A 21,546-nucleotide genomic window follows, 5' to 3' on the forward strand; every position below is an offset into this window, starting at 1 on the left:
TTCATAAAATAAACATAGTTTGCTGAACAAATATTGTTTTAATGCAGATCCATTTGTTTTCTGACCCTGCAATCAAGTTGGAGGAGAGTGCAGCCGAAAACAGGTAAAGGCAGCATTTTTTCACCTACATCAGTCATTAATTTTTTTTACAGATACACGTAAGTTGCATCATAGATTCTCTTCTCTGACTATATTTACTTAGCATATTGTTTTATCAAGACACATGATGTCTGCCTCATCTATATGCAGTAAGTGTGGACTTGGACCTGGCAGCTCATTAGGTAATCAAAAGCCCATTGTTGCTTTGGTGTAAATGTATTTTTATAAGTCACAGGTGAAATATTGCACTGACTAATTCATAGATGCTGCTCCATATTTCTCATCAAAAATTTGAGAAATGTCAACATACACAGTATTTATTTATTTATTTATTTATTTTAGAATCGATGCTGACATATTAGAGTGATTCATTTCCTGTAGCAGCATCCAAAGAAAGAAGCTACACATTGAAATTTCAAGATGTGCAAGGTCCTTGTTAGTAAATCTTTGCTTGTTGATGTTAGATTCATGGGTAACACTTTACAATGAGGGTCCCTTAATTAACGTTAGTTAGTACATTATTAAGCATTAATTAACTGTTTACAGATATATTAACAATCATTATTATGTATTACTTAGGATTATGAAACACATTAATTAATGTAGCCTATTAGTAAGCAGTTAATTAACGTTTACTACTCAAAGTTAGTTAATAAATTAAAAGTTGAATAATGTAATTAGTTATCATTATGTATGCATTACTCAGCATTAATTAACACATTAGTTTATATATTACTGTAATGCTTAATAATGTACTAACTAACGTTAATTTAGGGACCCTTATTGTAAAGTGCTACCGATTCATGTCACATATTTAGACTGTGTAGTCTATGTCACAACCAAGCTCAAAAGGTTGTAGCAAAGGAGAGAGACTACACATGCTTTTAAATAATGCATACAATACAATACATTTATTGAAAAAGGAACAAGTGTATGTAGTTGGTTTATCAGTAGGCCAGTGTGTAAGCAATGTCTGGATGTGTGAGTACTGAGAGTTGGTGAGTGTATATCAGAGTAAAGCAAAATCAAACAAAGGTTCAAGATGGAGTCAGCCAGCCAGGAAGAGGAAAGAGAGAGTGAATCCTGCAGCCCCGATTTATAGCCTACTGAGCCCAGCCTGCTCAGGTCTCAGCCCCACCCACCAACCACCTGAAACAAAGAGCCAGAAGGAGGAGCAAGATAGGGACAACCCACCCAGAGGCCATCATATAATCAATGTGATTCTTCATAGTATGTCATTTTTTAAGTGACATGCCATAATGGATAGAATAATATACTGCAGCTGCAAAAGAGAGAATGATGAGATCCTATTTAGATCATATCTTTTATAGTTGAGTGTCTTTTTGTTGGACTGATCCACCTTGAATTTCATCGTGTTACTGTAATGCAATATATGATGACTATAAAGCTTCTATTCTATTCTATTCAAACTGGCATACATACTACAACATTATTTCCTCAAATACAACTCTACTTTCATGTTGCACATTACCAGAGTTGGGAATAATTACTGTTTGACGAATAATTTAACTAATTACTTTTGTAAAGTGAGGAACAATTCCTAGTTACTTTCCAAGGAAACTCTCTAGTAACTGTGAGCAATTATTCATTTTCAGTAACTTGCCCAACATTGCATGTTACACACATATCATGACCTATCACCTACCTTCACCAATTGTTCTCAACTTTTCTAAACTGGTTAATATTTTTTGGCGTAGTGTGTGACCATGGTGATGATGCTGAATGCTGAGAGGAGAATGGTGACAGCATGATAGTGAAAGAAGAATCTGAAATCAAGTCTACATCTCCAATCAAAGTGAAAGGTGACATTTTTTTAATTAACTTACAGTCACTCTTATTGCTACAATATTATTCTCACATAAAAACATAATTTGCATAGCAGTTCTCAGAATAGTTCATTTGTCTCGTTTATTTTGCCTCAGTTCTCAAAAGAAAAGGGCATTTTTCAAAACATTACGGTCAAATCCCAGACTAGTTAGTATATTTCAGAAATTTAAATTGGGGGGCAAAATTGTACAAATATGCATAATATCACATTTATGTGTCTCATTTATTAAATCTGATCAGCTGATTCTCTGTAAAATTGTCTATAGCTTTTACAGCCCAATATAGAAATTCCCACTGTATTTGGGATTTTAAGCTTTTAACACAAAATTATTTCACACTGACCACTGAAAAATTAAAATAGGTCAGTGTCACATCCATCTAACCATCTGGCTGGCTGTATACTGTTATTATCTTAGATATGGAATGGAAAGAAGTTTAGAAATGTTTTTTCCCTCCACAAGATCTGAGTACCATTTACCTCTGTCCCTCTTAGTGATATTGTATGTGTTTTTTTTTTAATTATTTGCAGCTATCTATCTGCTAACTTCTGAAGAGCTGAAAATGAAGAACCAAGGTCATAAAGAAACTGAAGATCTGCTCCACAGACTTCACCTTCCAGGCGAACATCAACAGAAGTTGTCACCTGCAGATTTTCTTAAAATAGGGCGACCAGTGAAACAGGAACATGAAATATCTGAGAAGGATCTAGCTCATACCTTTCTTCAGAAGCTGATGATGTTAAACTACAGAGCCAGATATATATCTGTAAGACAAGACAGTGCTGAGGTGAGCCATTCAAATCCTACTGCAGTGCCTGGAAGTTCTGACACAGATGAAAGTGATTTAGATGTTTTTTACAACACCTCTGTTGACTGCGATCAATCAAAAAAGACTCATGTTCATCCAATGGACGTTCAAATGGCAGTGTTTCACTGCTCAGACAGCTTCCTGAAGCAGAACATGGTGACCAAGCTCTCACAGTGTCAATACGCCTTACCTTTACTTGTCCCTGACCCAGTCACAATGGAAGTTGAGTGTCCTCTGTGGACATTCAGGCAAATAAGAAAAACATGGAAGATAAGTGAAATCAAAGATAATCCAAACATCACCATGAAGAGTTTGCCCATCTGTGAAGCTGAGATACCCATGTTGTTCTTTTTCCGCCTTGGTTCACTGTCAGTGTCTAAATCTCAGTTGATCAACACTTTGATCAACGACCGTCACGACACCTTCTTCCACAGAGACTGTCCAGGTAGCACCAAGTCTCGCCATCTGATGGATGGTGTGGCAGAGATTGCCTGGTACTGTCCTGCTGGGAAACCCAATGATGCCTTCACTGACTGCACTGCCTTCTGTAATCTTCATGGTGATGCTCTGTCAATGGAAAAACAGTGTGACATACTGACTGAAAAATGTTCAGTCAATATTGTTCTTGTCCCAACTCTGAGAAAAGGTGATAAATATATGACAGTTATCTCAGCTCTTCTGAAGTCTCCAAAGCCTCTCATTTGTCTCACTGTTGATGACAGTTGTGATGTTGTTGAGATAAAAAAGGGGAAATACAAAATGGGTCTAAAAGACAGGAGCCAGTCAGATGTGTATGAAGAGCTGAAAAGGATGATTAGAGAGATCTTGTCTGGACCACATACATCCTTCCAGCTTGAAACCATGGCCAACATACCTGGAATCAGAGTGGATGAAGAAGACACAGTCTGTCAAACAGGAAAATCTGCTGCTATGAAGATAGTGAATTTATTTCAGAAGATGGATGTTTCCAAAATTAAAGATAAATTCCTGCCTTGTCATGGCCGACTGTGGCATGATTGGTGCAGAACACAGGAAGAACTGTATCACCTCACAGGAAACAAAGGAAACTATGAAAAGGAGAAGAGTGAAAAGGAAGAAAAACTGAAGAAAATACGACAACAACAATGTGATGCTTCCTGCAGTGAACTGGTGAAGTTGTTCATTGAAACTCTTTCAACTTTGAGATCAACTGACAAAGAGTATTTCCTGAAATGGACTCAGATCTTAATAGATGCCCTCTCCACAGACGATCTCACATCAATTCTCCAAAACTATGATGAGAAATGGTCTGAGCTCTTGGCCATGAAGAAGAAACATTACAAACCTGATAGCTGTGATGAGAAGCAAAAGAAATCTCAAATGGAAGACCATGGCAAAAAGTTAAAAACAAAACAAGATGAGCTTGAACAAATATCCAAAAAACTGCAGGCAGCCAATTTTGGCTTGGAGCACATCTTTCGAGAAATGGGACAGATCTATGAAGCCCATAAATCTCTGCAGAGACAAACGCAGAGGAGACGGACTGCCTGGTCTAAATACCCTGAGCTGGCTGCAGAGCTGATGATATCAGGACATCCCATGGAGCTGATGGACGGTGATGCAGGTCATGTGCCTCTGACATGGGTCTCTAGTCTTTTAGATCAAGTCATCAAGAAACTGGGCAACCAGAGAGTTTTTGTGTTGTCAGTTTTGGGCGTACAAAGCAGTGGAAAATCCACCATGCTGAATGCCATGTTTGGGTTACAATTTGCAGTCAGTGCTGGCAGATGCACCAAGGGGGCCTTCATGCAGCTGGTCAAAGTGTCAGAGGAGATGAAGACAGAGTTGAAGTTTGACTACGTTCTGGTGGTGGACACTGAAGGACTGCGTGCTCTTGAACTAGCAGGTAACACCACTCTCCACCACGACAATGAACTGGCAACATTTGTTGTTGGACTGGGAAACATGACACTGATCAACATATTTGGAGAGAATCCAGCTGACATGCAGGATGTTCTGCAGATTGTTGTTCAGGCTTTCATGAGGATGAAGAAAGTTAAATTTTCTCCAAGTTGTGTGTTTGTTCACCAGAATGTTACAGATATTTCAGCTGCAGAGAAGAACATGGATGGAAAGAGACGGTTGCAAGAGAAACTGGACCAGATGGCCCAACTCGCTGCCAAAGAGGAGGTCTGTGATGTCAAGTGTTTCAGTGATGTCATTGCATTTGATGTGCAAAAAGATGTGAAATACTTTGCCCAGCTATGGGAGGGAAGTCCACCTATGGCTCCTCCAAATCCAGGTTACAGTGAGAGCATCCAAGAGCTGAAGAACTTCATCATCTCTAAAGCTTCACAGTCTACTGGGTTTACTCTGTCACAGTTCAAAAGCAAAATTCAGGACCTGTGGGATGCCCTACTGAACGAAAACTTTGTGTTCAGTTTCAAAAACACTCTTGAAATTGCAGTGTACAGAAACCTTGAGGTCAAATATGGCAACTGGACCTGGGCCTTGAGGAAGAGCATGTTGACCATTGAAGACAAGCTGTATAACAGAATTGAAAATGGAAAACTTGACAAAGTTGAGCAAAGTGACCTTTCTAAAGAAATGAGCAAAACGTATGAAGAGACCACCAAAGATATGACAAAGTACTTCGATGATGACAGAGACAAAGAAATGTTGGTTCAGTGGCGAGGCCAATTTGAAATCAAAATCAAAGAGTTTCATGATGAATTGTTGAAAGTAGTGAAAAGAAAACTGGATGAAGTTATCCAGCAGAAGAAGGCTTGTAAAAAGCTTGATGATCAGAAGACAGAGTTTGAGAAGAATCTGCTACAGAAGAGCAAAGAGCTTGCTCAACAGTTGAAAGACAAGATAGAGGACGAAAAAGAATGTAAACAGCAGTTTGACTCTGTTTGGAGTGGTTGGGTGAAAGAACTAACTGCAGGTATAAAACCTATTGAAGACATTGACTTGGAGGATGATCAGACAAAGATCATTCATGAGCTTGGTTTTGAATGGGGCCTTATTAATGAATCCAGAAGAAATGGCAAATACAAAAAAATAGCCAAGGTTGGTGATTACTCTGGTTATGTGACTGCCACCAAGTATCAGGAGAAGAGTGATAAGAGACAGCCTCAGAGGAGAGGGAAGAAAGAAAAAGTAAAGATAATTGGCCAAGTGGTTACAACAGTTTTTAGCTTCTTCAGAGGCTCTTTTCAGCACGAAGATCAGCAATTGATCAGATCTTTGATTGCCAATGTTGAAAAACAGTCACTTGACACAATCAAGAACAAACCTGTAGCTAGGAGTGGCTACAATTCAACTTATCTGCAAGAAGTGGCCAAATATGTCAAAGACGAAGTTGCAGAATTTGAATCAGAGAGGAAATATGCTCTGAAGAAGGAGTTCACAGTTGATCTCTCATTCTATGTGTTTAACAAAGCTCGCAATTGGCTTTCAGAGTCCCATGAGAAATTCAAGAAGAAGAATGATCCACGTGCTCATTTAGAAAGCAAAAAGAATCAATATTACAATGTTTTCATAAGCTTCTGTAAAGAAAGCTCTTCTGCTGTCGTACTCGCAGAACTGATCTGTGACAAACTGAAGGATTCCACTGTTGAGGCTGTCTGTAACAAGACTGCTATTGATCTCGCTGGAGAGATGAGGTGCAGTTTCCCAGCATTCAATGGGAACAGACTGAACCTGGAAAAACATGTGTTGAAGTCATTGGCAGAGAAAGAGAACTTTGGCAATTTCATCACCTACATCCATCAACCAAAGGAAACTGTACAGAATTTTATAAAAGAGGAAGTGGAGAAATACATCTTCACATCACACAGAGATAAAGCACAAGATATACTCAAGAAAAATGTTGAAGACATGAAAAGAATTGTGAGTCGGGCTTTACTCACTGCAACAGAAACAGTCAAAGATCAGAGTGGAGACACAGACATGTGGCTGGAGGAATTCTCCAGTTTGATAGAGGATGAGCTGACATTTGATGGCATTTGTCCTGAAGACTTTAGAGACATTAACAGTTTTGACTTTCTGAAAGAAGAGACAGAGAAATGCCTTGAACACATCATGAAGGAGATGAGCAACCTCTCATTGTGTAAGATGAGTGAATTCAGAATGCAGCCTAATGAAATCCTGATTGATCAGCTGTGCAAGTGCTGCTGGAAAACGTGTCCATTCTGTGGAGCTGTTTGCATCAACACTGTGAGAAATCACAGAGATGCTGACCACAGTGTGCCTTTTCATAGATCTGCTGCAGTTAAAGGATGGCACCATAGCGACACAGTGGAGCTGACTGTTGATTTCTGCACAACAAAAGTTGCAACTGATAGAAGGTTTTACCCTAGTTCTAAATCAGACACATCCATTCCCTATAAACTGTACCGTATTGCTGGTCCAGATTATGCTAACTGGAGCATTACCGCTGGTGGGTCCAATATGACATACTGGAAGTGGTTTGTGTGTGAATTTCAAACCCAACTGGAGGAGCACTATGAATTAAAATTCCAGGGCAGAGGAGAAATCCCCAGGGAGTGGAGAAGATACAGCAAAGAAGAAGCAATTCAAAGTTTGGATGAAATGTATAAGTGAATAAGACAAAACATGATAAAATCAGACTCCAAACTATATTCACAAACTCTGATTTTATCATTGAAAGGGATTTTGTGTTTGTTTTGTAACAACTAACTATGGACAGTCAACTGATCAACACAAATCACAGAAATCACAAATCTGCTTTATTCATGAAGACTTACATAAAAGAACAACTGGCACATAGACTGAAGTGATAATGTTAAACATGTAATCTATAAAGTTGATCAATGTGAAATTATTTTTGTGAAACATTTCCATGAAGGTGAAATAGTCAATATGCTGTCTTTCATCTATTTTGTTTAGAGAAAGAAAAATAATTAAACAGATACAATGATTCTTTTTTTTTCTTTTTTTTTTTTTAGTTTTATCATTACAAGATTGTAAATTGGTGAGGAAAATGTTGAATATGATGAAATTATGAAAATGAATTTTTAGAACAAAGAATGAAGGGCAAGTGTTGGCTATACAGTATATATTAAATTTCAAGTTTATGTCTACAGGAAGCTTTATGTTGAAGAAGTATTTAAAGTGTTCAGCTGTGTTATGTTCATTTTTAATAATTTGTCATTGTATCTACATCAGCATGAGCTTTGTTGTTATGCTCTGTCCAAGATAATCTGATATTCATTCTTAATGCAAAGAATCTAAGTCATGTTCTATAGTTTTATAGTTTTTTTTTTTATCATTTATGAATGTTGTTTTGTTCAGTTTTTTGTTGTTCTGCTTTTCTGATATTCAGTTTCCCTGGTAGTCATGTGAGGAAAAGGAGTGTATCATTTATTAAACCTAGCTTAATTTAAACTGATGCAGTGACAATGTAAAGGAGTGATATGTAAGAATGTGGCTAAAACCGTTGCTGAAGTCAAATTCAAAATACTGCAGCTGTGCTATTGTTGTCAGTTAGATCAGTATTTTAAATTAACATGATTCCTTAGTCTCTGATGACACATTGGTTGATTTTATGATTACTTGACATACATTTCTTACATATAGCTCCTTTAATAGTATCTGAGATCGACTTTTTTGTGTTATTAATCAGTATAATATAATACCAACTGTATATGCTACTATACCATATCTTTTGAAAGATCATGTTTTTTTTTAAGTGAATGTTTCATGTACTTGTTTGAGATCCGACATCTTATTGTAGTACACATTTTGGAGTTGATCCATTTGATATGTCTTCATTGGCATTTGTTGTTCATTGAACCACAGTATAGCCTTTACATATGCAACTCAAAAAATTATTGGAGTTATGGCAAAAATGTTTAAGTTGTGTAACCGTACAGACTCAACTAGTTTAGCATGATTTCATATTTGTACTTAGTTTTATATCATGTAATGGTAATGTAATACAATTGTTCTAAATATGACATTTAAATTGTAGAATCATGCTACATGAAGTGTCAAGTGGTGTAACCACCGTTTAAGATTCTATTTTGTCAATATTGTACTGATGGAAAAATATAATTTGTTCATTTAATGATGTGTCTGTTTTGCAGAGAAGTTGTGCGAGAATAAGGCTTTGTCCAGTTTTAATTGCAGGGCCTTGAGATAGTGGAGGTATGCCACCTGCTTTGATAGAACAAAGTTTTTAAAACATCTTCCTTGCAACGTAAGAGATAACATGACTGTTAAGTGACATGTCTCAGGCACTGTGTTTAAATACTGAGAGAGCTCCTCTCCCACAACCTTGTGTGTGAGATCCTGTGCACTGCTGAATAAAGAGATATTGGGCCCTAGTTTGCTGGCGCAGCGCAGGTGGCGCAAGGTAGCGCAGCCGGTCTAATGCAAGTTTCGACCAGCGCAGCCTAGCGCAAAGTCAGATTGGGAGATTTGTAGATCGCGCTGCGCTGAGATAGGCGTGGCCGCGCAGCAGGGGGAGGCGTCACAGATTCAGCTTGGTGCAGTGGAAGTTTTGTGCGAAAATGTCTCGCCGAGGTTGCACTGAAAGCTCGCCACCTCCAACCAGGTCTAGTCTCAGCGCAGGGCGAAGCGCAGCAGGTGCAGTGGAAGTTTGGCTGACTGACCTGCAGTGCACACACGTCACCAAGACCTCACAGGCAGATCTCCACAGTTCCAGACACATTTCAATGCAATAAATATCCACAATAACCACTATTTAATGCAACTAATGGAATCAACACGTGAATTTATATCTATATAGATTGTCCCGTCACATCTGACGTCAGATCAAAGCAGAGATCAAAGGCTGTGGCACGCGTAATGGAAACTCCACCTGAATTAACACAGCAGGGACGAACTGGCACTGAAAAGCAGCTGTGGATGTCCCAAAAGCAGGACTGAGGGTGGATGACTGCATGTCGCTGCCGTGTTGAGATACCACTCTGCCCTTGTGATGATCGCTTTATTTATTTATTTATTTACTTATTAATTCATTAACGCCAGCGACCGCATCAGGCAGCCGTAATGAAAAACAAAACACAAATCTTCATCTCTCTTAGTCCACCACCACTGCCTCGGTATCAGATAGTCAGTATAGCCTACTACAGTATACTCAGCATCTCTATCACAGAAAAAAAGAGAAAAAAAGAGACGGACAGAGAGAGAGAGAGAGAGAGAGAGCGTCCTTTACGCGGATTTCATCCGTTACGCATGGTGTTTGTTTATCTTTGTCTCATCATCTTGCACAGGGTTTGAATAAATGTGAGTTTCTTTATTAGTTTATTAGTTGTTGTTTCTTATACTATTGGGCAGGGGTTCTCAGTGTATCAGATCAAACCTGATTAAGGATATTTGTATTATTATTAGTAAACTCATTGTTGGTCACTCTGAGCTCGGACCTCCGGGGAAACAGCTGTTTCCTCCTGGGAGAGGTTCGGCCTCTGGCGTCGCTGTTTCCTCCGTCCATGTCCAAGTACAAAATGACAAACTTGCAGCGCGCATCGCCCTCCGCGCAGTTAAAGGTGAGGAGAGGAGCTCATTTGATTGGTGAAGATCTGACTCGGCTGTGTCAAACCCACTCCACGCCTTTCTCTCCTCCTCCTGTCTCCCTCCCGCCCTCTCTCCTCCCTCTTCGCCGTTTGCGCCGGTGGGAGGGACGAGGGGAGGGCTTGCGCTGGTCTAAGTCTGACTGCGCGGCCCACCAATCTTGCGAAATGGACCTGGACCACACCCCATTGGCGTGGCGAAGCTGCGCTGAGGTTAGACTTCGCGCGGTCTACGAGACTAGGGCCCATTGACTTCATGATCCTCGCTGTGAGAGTGGTGACTTTTTCACCCACATGTACAGAAGAGCATGTTACAGGCATATTAGGGCACTCTGATGATCACATCTGCTGCTGCATGTCAAGGTTAATAGCTGTAACTGGTTACACCATTTGACTATTATTAAAAGCCTTAAAGCAGAAGTAAGCGATCCGGTCGTTTTGGCTAATGCTGCGTTCCAGGCAGGCTTTTGAAACCGTTTAATTACATCAGAAATTACAGCTTCACGTCACAACTTACGACTTTGTAGCGTTCCAGGCAACCCACTCGTGTTTTTCCGACCTGTTTTACCGGTGAAAGTCACTATAACGGCCACTCGTAACTTCCGACCCGTGAACTCGTACCAGATCGAACTGGTACAACTTCACAGGTCGGAAAAACACGAGTTACGAGTTGCCTTGAACGCACCATAACAGTCCTCGTCCCTACGTCACCACATTCACGGCTGCACACACAGCCCTGCATGCCGTTCTCTCTCCTCATTGGATAAAAACTGTAGGATACGAGAAAAGTTTTCTCCTCGGCTCAGAGCAGAGCAGAGTGACTGACAGACCCGTGTTTCAGACCAAACACTCTATGTAAGTGATTGCTGTCGGAAGATATAACTATTTAAGACTTATATTAACACAAATATATCACTTACTTCTGCTTTAATGTTAGAGGCCATTTTAGTCAAATATCAAGCTAATGTAATTAAAGATGTATTATAAAAAATAAAACATTTTCGGACTAGTATGGGCTTTAAAATACAAGACGGGGCGGTGTTTAGCTCAGTTCACCCGCCCCATGTGTTGAGGCTATAGTCCTCACTGCAGGCGGCCCCGGTTCGAATCCCGCATCGAGCGGCCCTATCCTGTGTGTCATCCCCCCCTCTCTCTGCCTCCCATTTCCTGTCTCTCTCTGAACTGTCCTGTCCATTAAAAAGCAAAAAAGCCTTAAGACAATATCAAAAGACAAAATTTACATCTGTAAAATATAGCCTACTTATTTAAATTTCTGCTCTTTCATTGCTAATTTATAAAACATTAAACTAAAATGATCAAACTAAAGAAAATCACTAGACCACTGCATTCTCTGCATTCTGGTGGCAGAAAAACACTAGAAATAAACTCCACTGAGGTAAATGGGAGATCAGAGAGAATAGAGATAGAGAAAAAGGACTTGTTGTGCGGTTGGTTATCAGTTGTCAGTTACAGTAAAAAAAAAATGTGTTCATGATTGTCTGATGTTCCTTCTTTCCACACTGAAATAACATTACACACACATACACTTCACTTAACATTTCTTCACCAAACAATAGTGTTTGACCATAAGAACTTAGTCAGGCAGTGTATCTGATTTTCTATTAAAAAATACTGGTTACACCAATTGATGCAATCCAATGTCAAGTGGAGTAACCAATATTTTTTTTTTATAAAAAATGTGACTATATACAGGAAAATAAAAAAAATTTAAAAAAGTGGTCCGGTCGTTTTCGCTAATGCTGCGTTCCAGGCAGGCTTTTGAAATCGTAAATTACAGCTTCAAGTCACAACTTACGACTTTGTAGCGTTTCAGGCAACCCACTCGTGTTTTTCCGACCTGTTTTACCGGTGAAAGTCACTATAACGGCCACTCGTAACTTCCGACCGGTGAAGTCGTACCAGATCGAACTGGTACCACTTCACGGTCGGAAAAATACGAGTTTCCTTGAACGCACCATAACAGTCCTCGTCCCTACGTCGCCACATTCACGGCGTCCCTTGGCTGCACACACAGCCCTGCATGCCGTTCTCTCTCCTCATTGGATAAAAACTGTAGGATACGATAAATGTTTTCTCCTCGGCTCAGAGCAGAGCAGAGGGACTGACAGACCCGTGTTTCAGTCCAAACACTCTATGTAAGTGATTGCTGTCGGAAGATATAACTATTTGAGACTTATATTAACACAAATATATCACTTACTTCTGCTTTAAATTCTTTTTTCAAAAAAGGCAGTGGTTTTAGGATAAGTCCTGCTCAGTTCTGCCATGCAGTGTATTAAAATTTAAATATAGAAACACAGCAAAATAAAAAATATATCTCAATTTAATGTTTTCAGAAGAACTCAACAACAGCCCAATATTTATCACTCTTCTGTAGTTAAACCACATGAAATTTTCAGGGGTATTCAGTCTGACTTTTGTTTAAAACTGTTATTTCAAATGACATAAAAACAACATGAATACAAAATGTAAAATGTAACAGATCTGATGCTTTTCAACATTTTTTGAAGATATTTCGGAATTGTTTGTCTTGCCGACCCATACATTGGTCATACTGGTATGGTCTCTCTCCAAGGTGGGAGAACTCGTGTTGTTGGGTGCTCATTTGGAAAATTCACCCTGGCACTTTTGTCAGACATGACACCATCTACCCAATCACATCCTACCAGGAGGACATGCCTGGAAGACTTCCTGTGGATGGTGCTATGGATGCATCCTGATTGGCTCCATTCAGAGTAAGGAGCCTACTCTGAGTTCTTCACCCCATCTCTGAGAACCAACTACACTACTTAAAGGATAATTTCCGTTTTTTACAACCTGGACCTTATTTCTAGCATAAAATACGATCATTTTACTCACCCAGAAACTTTGGTGTCATTTGGAGTTGTTTTGACGAAATTAGCCCCAGTGGAGCGGCGCGTATATCCGTATAATGCGAGAGCACGGGGCACCCAATGCAGCCTTTAAATATCACATTATCCGCCGCAAAACTCGTTCATTTCGCCAATATTTTGTTATGATACACTAGTGATATTCCCCTCCGAGCCCGTGGTGGCATGTTATCAACATGCTGCGCCTGTAGGTTGACTACTAACCTCCGACCTGGATGATGTCATCTCCAATGCCGCTGCCCGGCTCATTCTGATAATAATCATTCTGCTTCGGCATTCGGGTCCATTTTTAGCTCAACTAGCCGGAGCTTTAGTGAGTCCAGGTTGAGGAGAGGAAGCCTGTGGAAGCTGAACTTCATCCAGCTGCTCATTTTGTTCTGACAAGTCAGAAACACGCAGAAACGAACCGTAGCATTAGTGGTAGCAAGTTAGCCGCGCCGGGCAGCGGTCGGAGATGACATCATCCAGGTCGGAGGTTAGTAGTCAACCTACAGGCGCAGCATGTTGATAGCATGCCACCACGGGCTCGGAGGGGAATAGCACTAGTGTATCATAACAAAATATTGGCGAAATGAACGAGTTTTGCAGCGGATAATGTGTTATTTAGAGGCTGCATTGCGTGCCCCGTGTTCTCGCATTATACGGATATACGCGCCGCTCCACTGTGGCTAATTTCGTCAAAACAACTCCAAATGACACCAAAGTTTCTGGGTGAGTAAAATGATCTTATTTATGCTAGAAATAAGGTCCAGGTTGTAAAAAACGGAAATTATCCTTTAAGTTATTAAAGAATGAATCTTGCTGTCACTACCTAAATGTCATGAGGCGATTGATCCCCAATGGTGTGCCTTTCTTGATGCAGCCCAGAAATACAGTTATGATACTGCATACTTAAAGGGACATTGTGTAACTTCTCCTGTTATCTATTCACAGAAATCGATTATTTCGTTCAAAAGTCTGTTTTTCATTAATCAGTAATCCCCCCCATCAACAAACTGAAGTGTTCCTTTCAGCTCTGAATGAGCCGTTCATATCATTCATATCTACATGGAGCGGGTAAGCTCGGTGCTGCTGCCATGTGGTGTCTCCATGTTTTTACGTTCAGTGGCAGCGTGACGGTAGGAAACCACGGAAACTCAGCGGAGACACCGGAGCTGTCGGCTCAGGTGGAGGTGGCGTCTGTGAAAAGTCACCGCGGTAACGCAGTGAGGAGGAATGGAGCGTTACACTGATGCTGCATTCACCTGCAGTCGGGCAGACGGCCGTCGCTAACAAACCAGATGTCATTTTAGTCACAGAAGTCCAGAGAAAGCCGGTAAAACGTGGGTCAGGTAAACAATACCACATCGCCATGACAACATATTGTCACGTGTATTGTTTTGCCTCGTGCTGACGGACCACTTGTTTACATAGAGGCTTGTTTATGCCGTTACGTGCAGCGGCTGTCGTCTGTCTGCCGTCTGCCCAATTTCACGTGAATGCAGCATGAAAAATACGATTAAGTTGCGATATACAACCACAACGCTAGATGGGAGGAATTCCTACACGATGGACCTTTAAAATTACAAATAATTTAGTTATGTACTTTTCTATGAAAGTGACATTATGCTATAAGTTATAGCTATATACGGTCAAAATTTCTGTTGCACTAATCCCATCTGTAACTCTCTTCATCTGTCAGATATCTTCGGTGGCAGCCTCCATGTTTATCTGTCAGGTGATATTTGTGCAGATGTTCACATACAGAGAGACTGTGTCCATCTCTGAGCTGATGGTGCAGTAAAGAACCTTCCTTCACTGACTGACAGCTGATGACATGACTGTGTGAACACTCGTTTATCACCTCTTCTTCTCTGCACAGGTGGGAGTGGTGATTGTGTGTGTGTAGTGCTGCAGTTTGCTGATCTGGGAACAGCTGTGCTGCCAGTCCACCATCATCATTCAACGTCTGTGGACCTCTCGCAAGGAAACTCCTCCCCCAGTCTACACTAGACCAGACCACCTCTAAGACCTGGACTTTTTCACTTGCAGCTGATTTGTGTTCAAGCCCTAAAATATTCTTGTGGTGAACAGAACCTTGGGACTCTCTTTCTGCGATGTATCAGAAACAACAAACACCAAGGGAAAAAAAGTTTATGTTGTAGTTTTGGTTCTTTCTTCTCTATCTAAACTATCATGACATTCTAGTTTGTACAGAGGCAACCTGTCCATCAAATTGTGTCATAACAGATTCTCACTTTGAGACATGTTGACAGACATTCCTTATAGTCCCCCTTGTTTCCTCCACATGCTCTGAATCAGTTCAGATTCCCCCCAGACTCGCTCAACACCTCCCATCCTCTGTGGAACATTCAAATGTGTAATAAATGTCAACATGTTCAGTGGTTAGTAATGTAGCAGATGATTGGTGCTGATGCTGAGCTCACAACCTGATGAGTAACTTCTAATGTGATGTGTGATACATCACTTATTTTAAGCTGTTTATTGTTTTCTGCACCAAAAAAACTAAGCCACATATCACCATGTCAATTAAACTCCACCTGGCAGTAATCCTTATTCTCATCGTGCCTTCTTCATGCTGTCAACAGTTGCAGACATAAACTATAAGCAACAAAGTGAAAACAGCACAATGATTATTGGTGGTGAAGAGGTGAAATGCTGCCCCCTTATGGATGTGGAGAAAGTTGCATGATTTTAGATACAACTGTATTTCTTTTGCTGGTGCTGGTCACATGATATAAAAACTTTGGCTTGGACTATTCCTGTGATGAGTTAGCTTTGTCCTGATTGGCTGAGGGCTTTGCTGTTGTTACTGCAAAAATAACCAGTGTTCTTACAGGTCAAATTCTATTTTTGTTATTTGTCTTCTCAAGTCTGTGGCTCTCAATAAAATGGAACACAATAAAACATTTCTCAGCTTTTCCTTTTATACACACCTGAACTCATCACCTTCCATGTTTTCATAAATCATCACTGAGATTTCATATCATGTATCAACAGTCTAATGTAAACTTGCATCTGGCCTGAAGATGATTTAAAACAGTCATGTTTGTGACATATTGAGGGAAACGCTCTGCACACACACACACACACACACGCACACACGCACGCACCCACGCACACACACACACACACACACACACACACACACACACACACACACACACACACACACACAGCTGTGACAGGTGATCTTGTTGCTATGGGAAGTTGCCTGCAGTATTAATGCTCCACCTACCAGTGAGTGAGGTGAAGTCAAACTCAAATGCACCTAATTCAGGAATGTGGCTGAACAGACTTTTGATTCTACAATTCAAACTGAGTGAAATGAGCTGAGATGCTGTAGCAAAGGAGAACTAAGTCCCCTGCACAATTCCTCACTCTGAGGGAATATATCTGGGAAATGGTTCTGAAGGGAAGGTGATTTCAGTTTCAACAAAATCTTAAAAAAAAAAAAAAAAAAAAGTAATTTAGTTCAGAAGAATCAGCCAGGTTACCTCCACTTTGTCTACGGTGTATAAACTGGGATGTACTGGTGTAAACTGATAGAGTTAGTGACATGTGCTCTCTCCAGCCTCTCAGTTTAACGTCTCTCTTTACTCTGTTATATAATCTCATTCAGTGTGAATGACTGTTTTTCTTTCCCTCATATCAAACAAGCTGATTTGATTGTGTGTAAAGGTCAAAGTCACTCATTGTCGTTCACTGTTTACACACCAAAGTCAGATATTACTGTAATGCACAACTGGGTGTGTTTTTTTGTGTTTGTGCGCATATGTGTGTGCTTCCTGTTTGACACGGTCATGCCACAGAATCCTGTCTGCCTCTTTTTCTTTTACATTTTTTTGGGTGAAAAGTCACTTTTTTTTCACCCAGTCTGGATGTTTTCTAACTTTTGGACTTTAAGAGAAGTTTTTAGTTTTGCTTTGTTTTTTGTTTGCGTTTCATTTTTTGGAGTGTGTTTTCAAAGGCACAGTAACATCCATATGGTGCAGGAGCTGGATGCTGCGTTCACTGACAAGGGAAAAAAAGCACTTTCAGCAGATGTGTCAGCGCTGATGCCAACAGGATGTCCTGCTCCTGCTGCTGCTGTGTGACGCCCGGCGAGAAGCTACTGAAGGGTAAAATAACACAGATCGCACACAGACCTTGAAAGTAAATTATCATGGCAGAAACATATAGATAAAATTGTAGGATAAATGGGAAGAAATACTATATCTATGATAAGAAGATGCTCCTCCTTTCTTACTCCAAGCACCACCTTGCAGGTTATTCAAGCTTTGGTACTTTCTCATCTGGATTACTGTTCACCTATCTGGTCAAGCGCAGCTAGTAAAGAACTTTGTAAGCTGCAGTTGGTGCAAAATAGAGTTGCACGTCTTGCCCTTCGGTGCTCAATGAGGAAACGCATAGACAAAATGCATGCTGATCTTGCCTGGATGAAAGTGGAAGACAGATTAAGACGAAGTCTTCTAACTTTATTTAGAAATATTTGTGTTTTAAAACAACCAAATTGCCTTCACTCAAGAGGTCATGTTATGATTCCTAGACCAAGAACTAATGCCATGAAAAAAACACCCATGTTTAGAGCCATTTCTGAGTGGAATAAGTTGCAATTAATTACAACTCAAGCAACAAGTAAAGCATGTTTTAAAAAACAGCTAAAAGGGTTATTCTTGGGTAAAGGCCTGAAAACTCTGTGACCTGTTTTTTTTTGTGATTTTTTGATTTTCTTTTTATGAAATTTTACCTCAGTGTTTTTGATAACTTGTTTTATAGGCAGGTGCTGTGTGTGTGCTTGTGTATGTGGGTGTGAGTGTGTGAGCAAGTGTAGTTCGGAAATTAGTGTTGAAACTGTATTCATGTATATGTATTTATGTAAAATATTATTGTTATTTGAATTTCTATGCATGTTTTAACATGGACACCAGGAAGAGTAGCTGTTGCAGCAGTAAGAGCTAATGGAGATCCAAATAAACTCCATATATATCATCATAGAGAGTGTCTGAATTAACCTGAAGGTCACAGCTTTTCTGACATGACGTTAATTTGATGTTTTATGTTCAATCTAGCACAGGTAAATCTCAGAGCCACCTCTCTTCTGATTGGCTCACAGACATGTTGTTAGTAGAGCTCCAGAGAAGATGGAAAACTAAACTGAGATGGGTTTTGATTCTAAGCACAAATACATCTTGTCATGGATCTTTTTTATTTTTTTTATTTTTAGTGTTCACAACTCCTCCATTCACTTTTATGAACATGATGTGTATCCAGTCATATAAGTATATTGTCCCCATGTTTGGAAGACCATCCATAAATGTTGAAATAAATCAAATGAATTAGTGTCAGTTCCAATGTTCAACCTATGTGACAGTGACTTAGATGGTGCTTTATTTTAAAACACTGTCAATAACTTATTGTTACATTTCTTGCACCGATACACACCTCACCACTCAGGTGAAGTGCAAAATGTCCATGGTCATCCACAAAGTCAGTGTGAAATCATGGGTGAATATATCATCCAGTCTTACAGTATCAGTTTAGAGATCTTATAATCTAATGTAAACAGAAATGTAATCCCTCCAACTCCCTGAAAAAACAGCAACAACAAAGACCAACAACATTTGAGTATAAGGAATCAGACTGAGTCTAATTAAGCTTTTCAGATCACTATTGCTTCAGTTTTCCATTATCGTGGATCTTTTTAGATAAACATTATAGAGTTAACTTTCTTTATCATTACGAGAATCATTATATAATTTCAATTGACAACCTCCTGCCCTGCATGGTTGACAGGACGGTAACACCCACTAAAATGACAAAAAGCGCAGTTGCAATATTGATCTTACTGGGAAGGTGACTGGTGTGAGTTTGACACTTAAAGACTGTTGTTACATTCACCTGTCTAAACTTACATGTTCTTACATCAGCTATTTATAGAGTCTGATACATGATGATACATCTTGAAATATGTCTTTCTTTATATACGAAAAGGTCTATTGTTTATGATTTTCATATCATGATCATATTTTTTTCTTCTCAGAAAGTGAGGGGTTTATTTTGGGCTGTGAAATGGCCCCTATATGACTGTTTTCATGGAGTTGTTGGTGTCTGCTCTCCTGCAGGGCTCAGGGGGAAGGAGTGGCTGGCCCCAGAGGAGGAGGAGGAGGAGGAGGAGGAGGAGGGTGAAGAGGAGAGCAGGAGGATTGTGGACGTGTCTCTGCTCAGAGAGCAGTACAGGAGCAGCAGAGAGACACAGAGACAAACCCAGATGCTTCAGTACAGGAAATGTGAGTGAAGTTGAGGGATCTAATCAATCAACACAGAGAAAATGACAGTTATTATAAGAAGAGTAATGAGTGATCCTCTCTCTGTTCCTCATGCTGTAAAGTTTACCAATGGTTTTCAAAGTGGGGTCCGGGGACCCCCAGGGGTCCTTGAGAGGATTCAAGGGGCTCCCCAACTTTTTCTTGAATTTTTTTTTACCAGTTTCTATTATTTTTGAGAAATGTTATCACTTTTATCTACAATATTTCCAAAACTTCACACCATTGGTCCTAATTTGAACGTACATTGACTAAAAAAGTAGTGTTCTTCAGTCTCAGAACAAATATTTCTGTATTTCTGGTTGTGTTGTCCTCACTCCAGTGTAGCAACTGGAGCTATACAACCAGATAAACTCATGTTTGCGAGAAATGATGAGGAGTCGTAGCAAGCTTTTTTATCCTCTTTTACTGTGGCTCTTTACCATCTCACACAGACAGAATGAAAACTGTAATAGGCCTAAACGACACAAAAAACCATTACATTCACGACGTGAGCTTATTCACAAGCCTTACTCAATGTACATACATTTGAATTATTGTTTTTAAACCAACACTAAGGAACTTTTCAACCTTCATATAATATTTTCATAACTTTTGTGATGGTACATCGACTTACAACAGGTTGAATGACACCTCTGTCATGGCCTGAGGGGGTCCGTGTCTCTTTCTCTGGCACTAAACAGCTTTGAGGAGCATGGTAGGAACCCGGCTCTCACTTAAGTTTCACTTTCACTTTTGCGAGTCACGACGAGGAGAGAGCAGCAATGCGGCACCTTTCCATCGGATTGTGTACGTGTGTTTACTGAGAAATGATCTGCTGGTAACAGAAACTTAGTTTGGACGTCTTCTGTTAATTTCCATGCACCAGGAGATCAAGATGTTTACGGCGCTACGCACTGGTGCTCATAGGAAATGGAGTCTTCCTTCAGGCAAAACACTACCGCTTTGGGCCACTGGCGCCGCCAAACTCAACCAAAACTGAAAGTTCTTTAGTACTGCTTTAATTACAACAGAATGTCTTTGTAAATATGTATTTCAACATTAACTTACTATATTTATTATTATTTATTCATTATCTACCATGAAATTACTTACAACATTGCCTCTATGGCGTTCACAACGCAGGAGATGTGGATATAAAGAAAAACATGCCAACAGATCAGCCTGCTTCCATGCTGGTTAGCGGGGGAAGAGCTCAACAAAACCAAAAATAAAAGCTCACTCTTCAAAATAAAAGTCTAAATGTCTTAAAGGACAACACACTTGTCCAATGGGGGTCCGTGGTCTAATTTGTGTCAGTTTAGGGGTCCTTGATGTAGAATGTTTGAGAACCACTGTTCACTGTGCACTGTAAACCGCTGTGTGTGTGCAGTCTCAGAGGAGCTGTCCGAGGCCATCAGCGTCATCCCCTTCACTCCACCTGTCATAGCTTTGGACCCGGTCCCATCGTCCTACGACCGCTGGCAGCTCCACCTGGATCTCCACCAGTTCTCCTGCTCTGACGTCCCAGTCCAGCTCCCGGCCTCCAGCCTCACTGGTTCCTCCAGGTCAGAGCTTCCAGATGTGCATCATGGGATTGAAATAACCTCCACAATCTGGTGACTTGTTGTAGTGCAGGGAAATATACATTATGTAATGATTATAGTCTCCACATGGTGAAGCAATTCATTATCAACCAACCAATCAATCATAGGCCTATTATTTGCATAAGACTTTTCATGTAGTGCTTCACATGCAACTGATATAGAAAGTTGATACAATGAAATAAAAAGGAAAAAAAAGACAATTAATAATAAAATACCAGATGAAATAGAATAAATTAGATGTATCACATAACACAGAGATAACAAAATAGCAGAAACCACCTCATAATCTCATAAACAGCAGTAATTCTTAATCCAAAAAGCCTGGTTAATGAAACTTCTGACCTGAGTTTTGTTTTACAGGCGTTCATCATCCTCTTCCTCCGAGTGCCTCAGAGTCCATGAGTCCAGAGACAGAAAACTCTCTGTG

At 40.1% G+C, this 21,546-nt stretch overlaps 2 protein-coding genes across 2 annotated transcripts in view; one reads left to right on the plus strand and one right to left on the minus strand.

Moving 5' to 3' along the window:
• The window catches only part of LOC311003559 (protein NLRC3-like), a gene marked incomplete at both ends in the record, with an annotated part of 385,386 nt that overhangs the window by 39,907 nt on the left and 323,933 nt on the right, over window positions 1-21,546 (minus strand). The gene's annotated exons all lie outside the window — the stretch shown is intronic.
• Window positions 2,509-7,341, plus strand: LOC311003450 (interferon-induced very large GTPase 1-like; the record flags this gene model as incomplete). Its single annotated transcript, XM_083995217.1, has 1 exon — window positions 2,509-7,341. The coding sequence occupies one exon, from the start codon at window positions 2,509-2,511 to the stop codon at window positions 7,339-7,341; it is 4,833 nt and encodes a 1,610-aa protein (XP_083851343.1).

Source organism: Trachurus trachurus (assembly GCF_905171665.1).
Source record: "Trachurus trachurus genome assembly, chromosome: 20".
Lineage (NCBI taxonomy): Eukaryota > Metazoa > Chordata > Actinopteri > Carangiformes > Carangidae > Trachurus > Trachurus trachurus.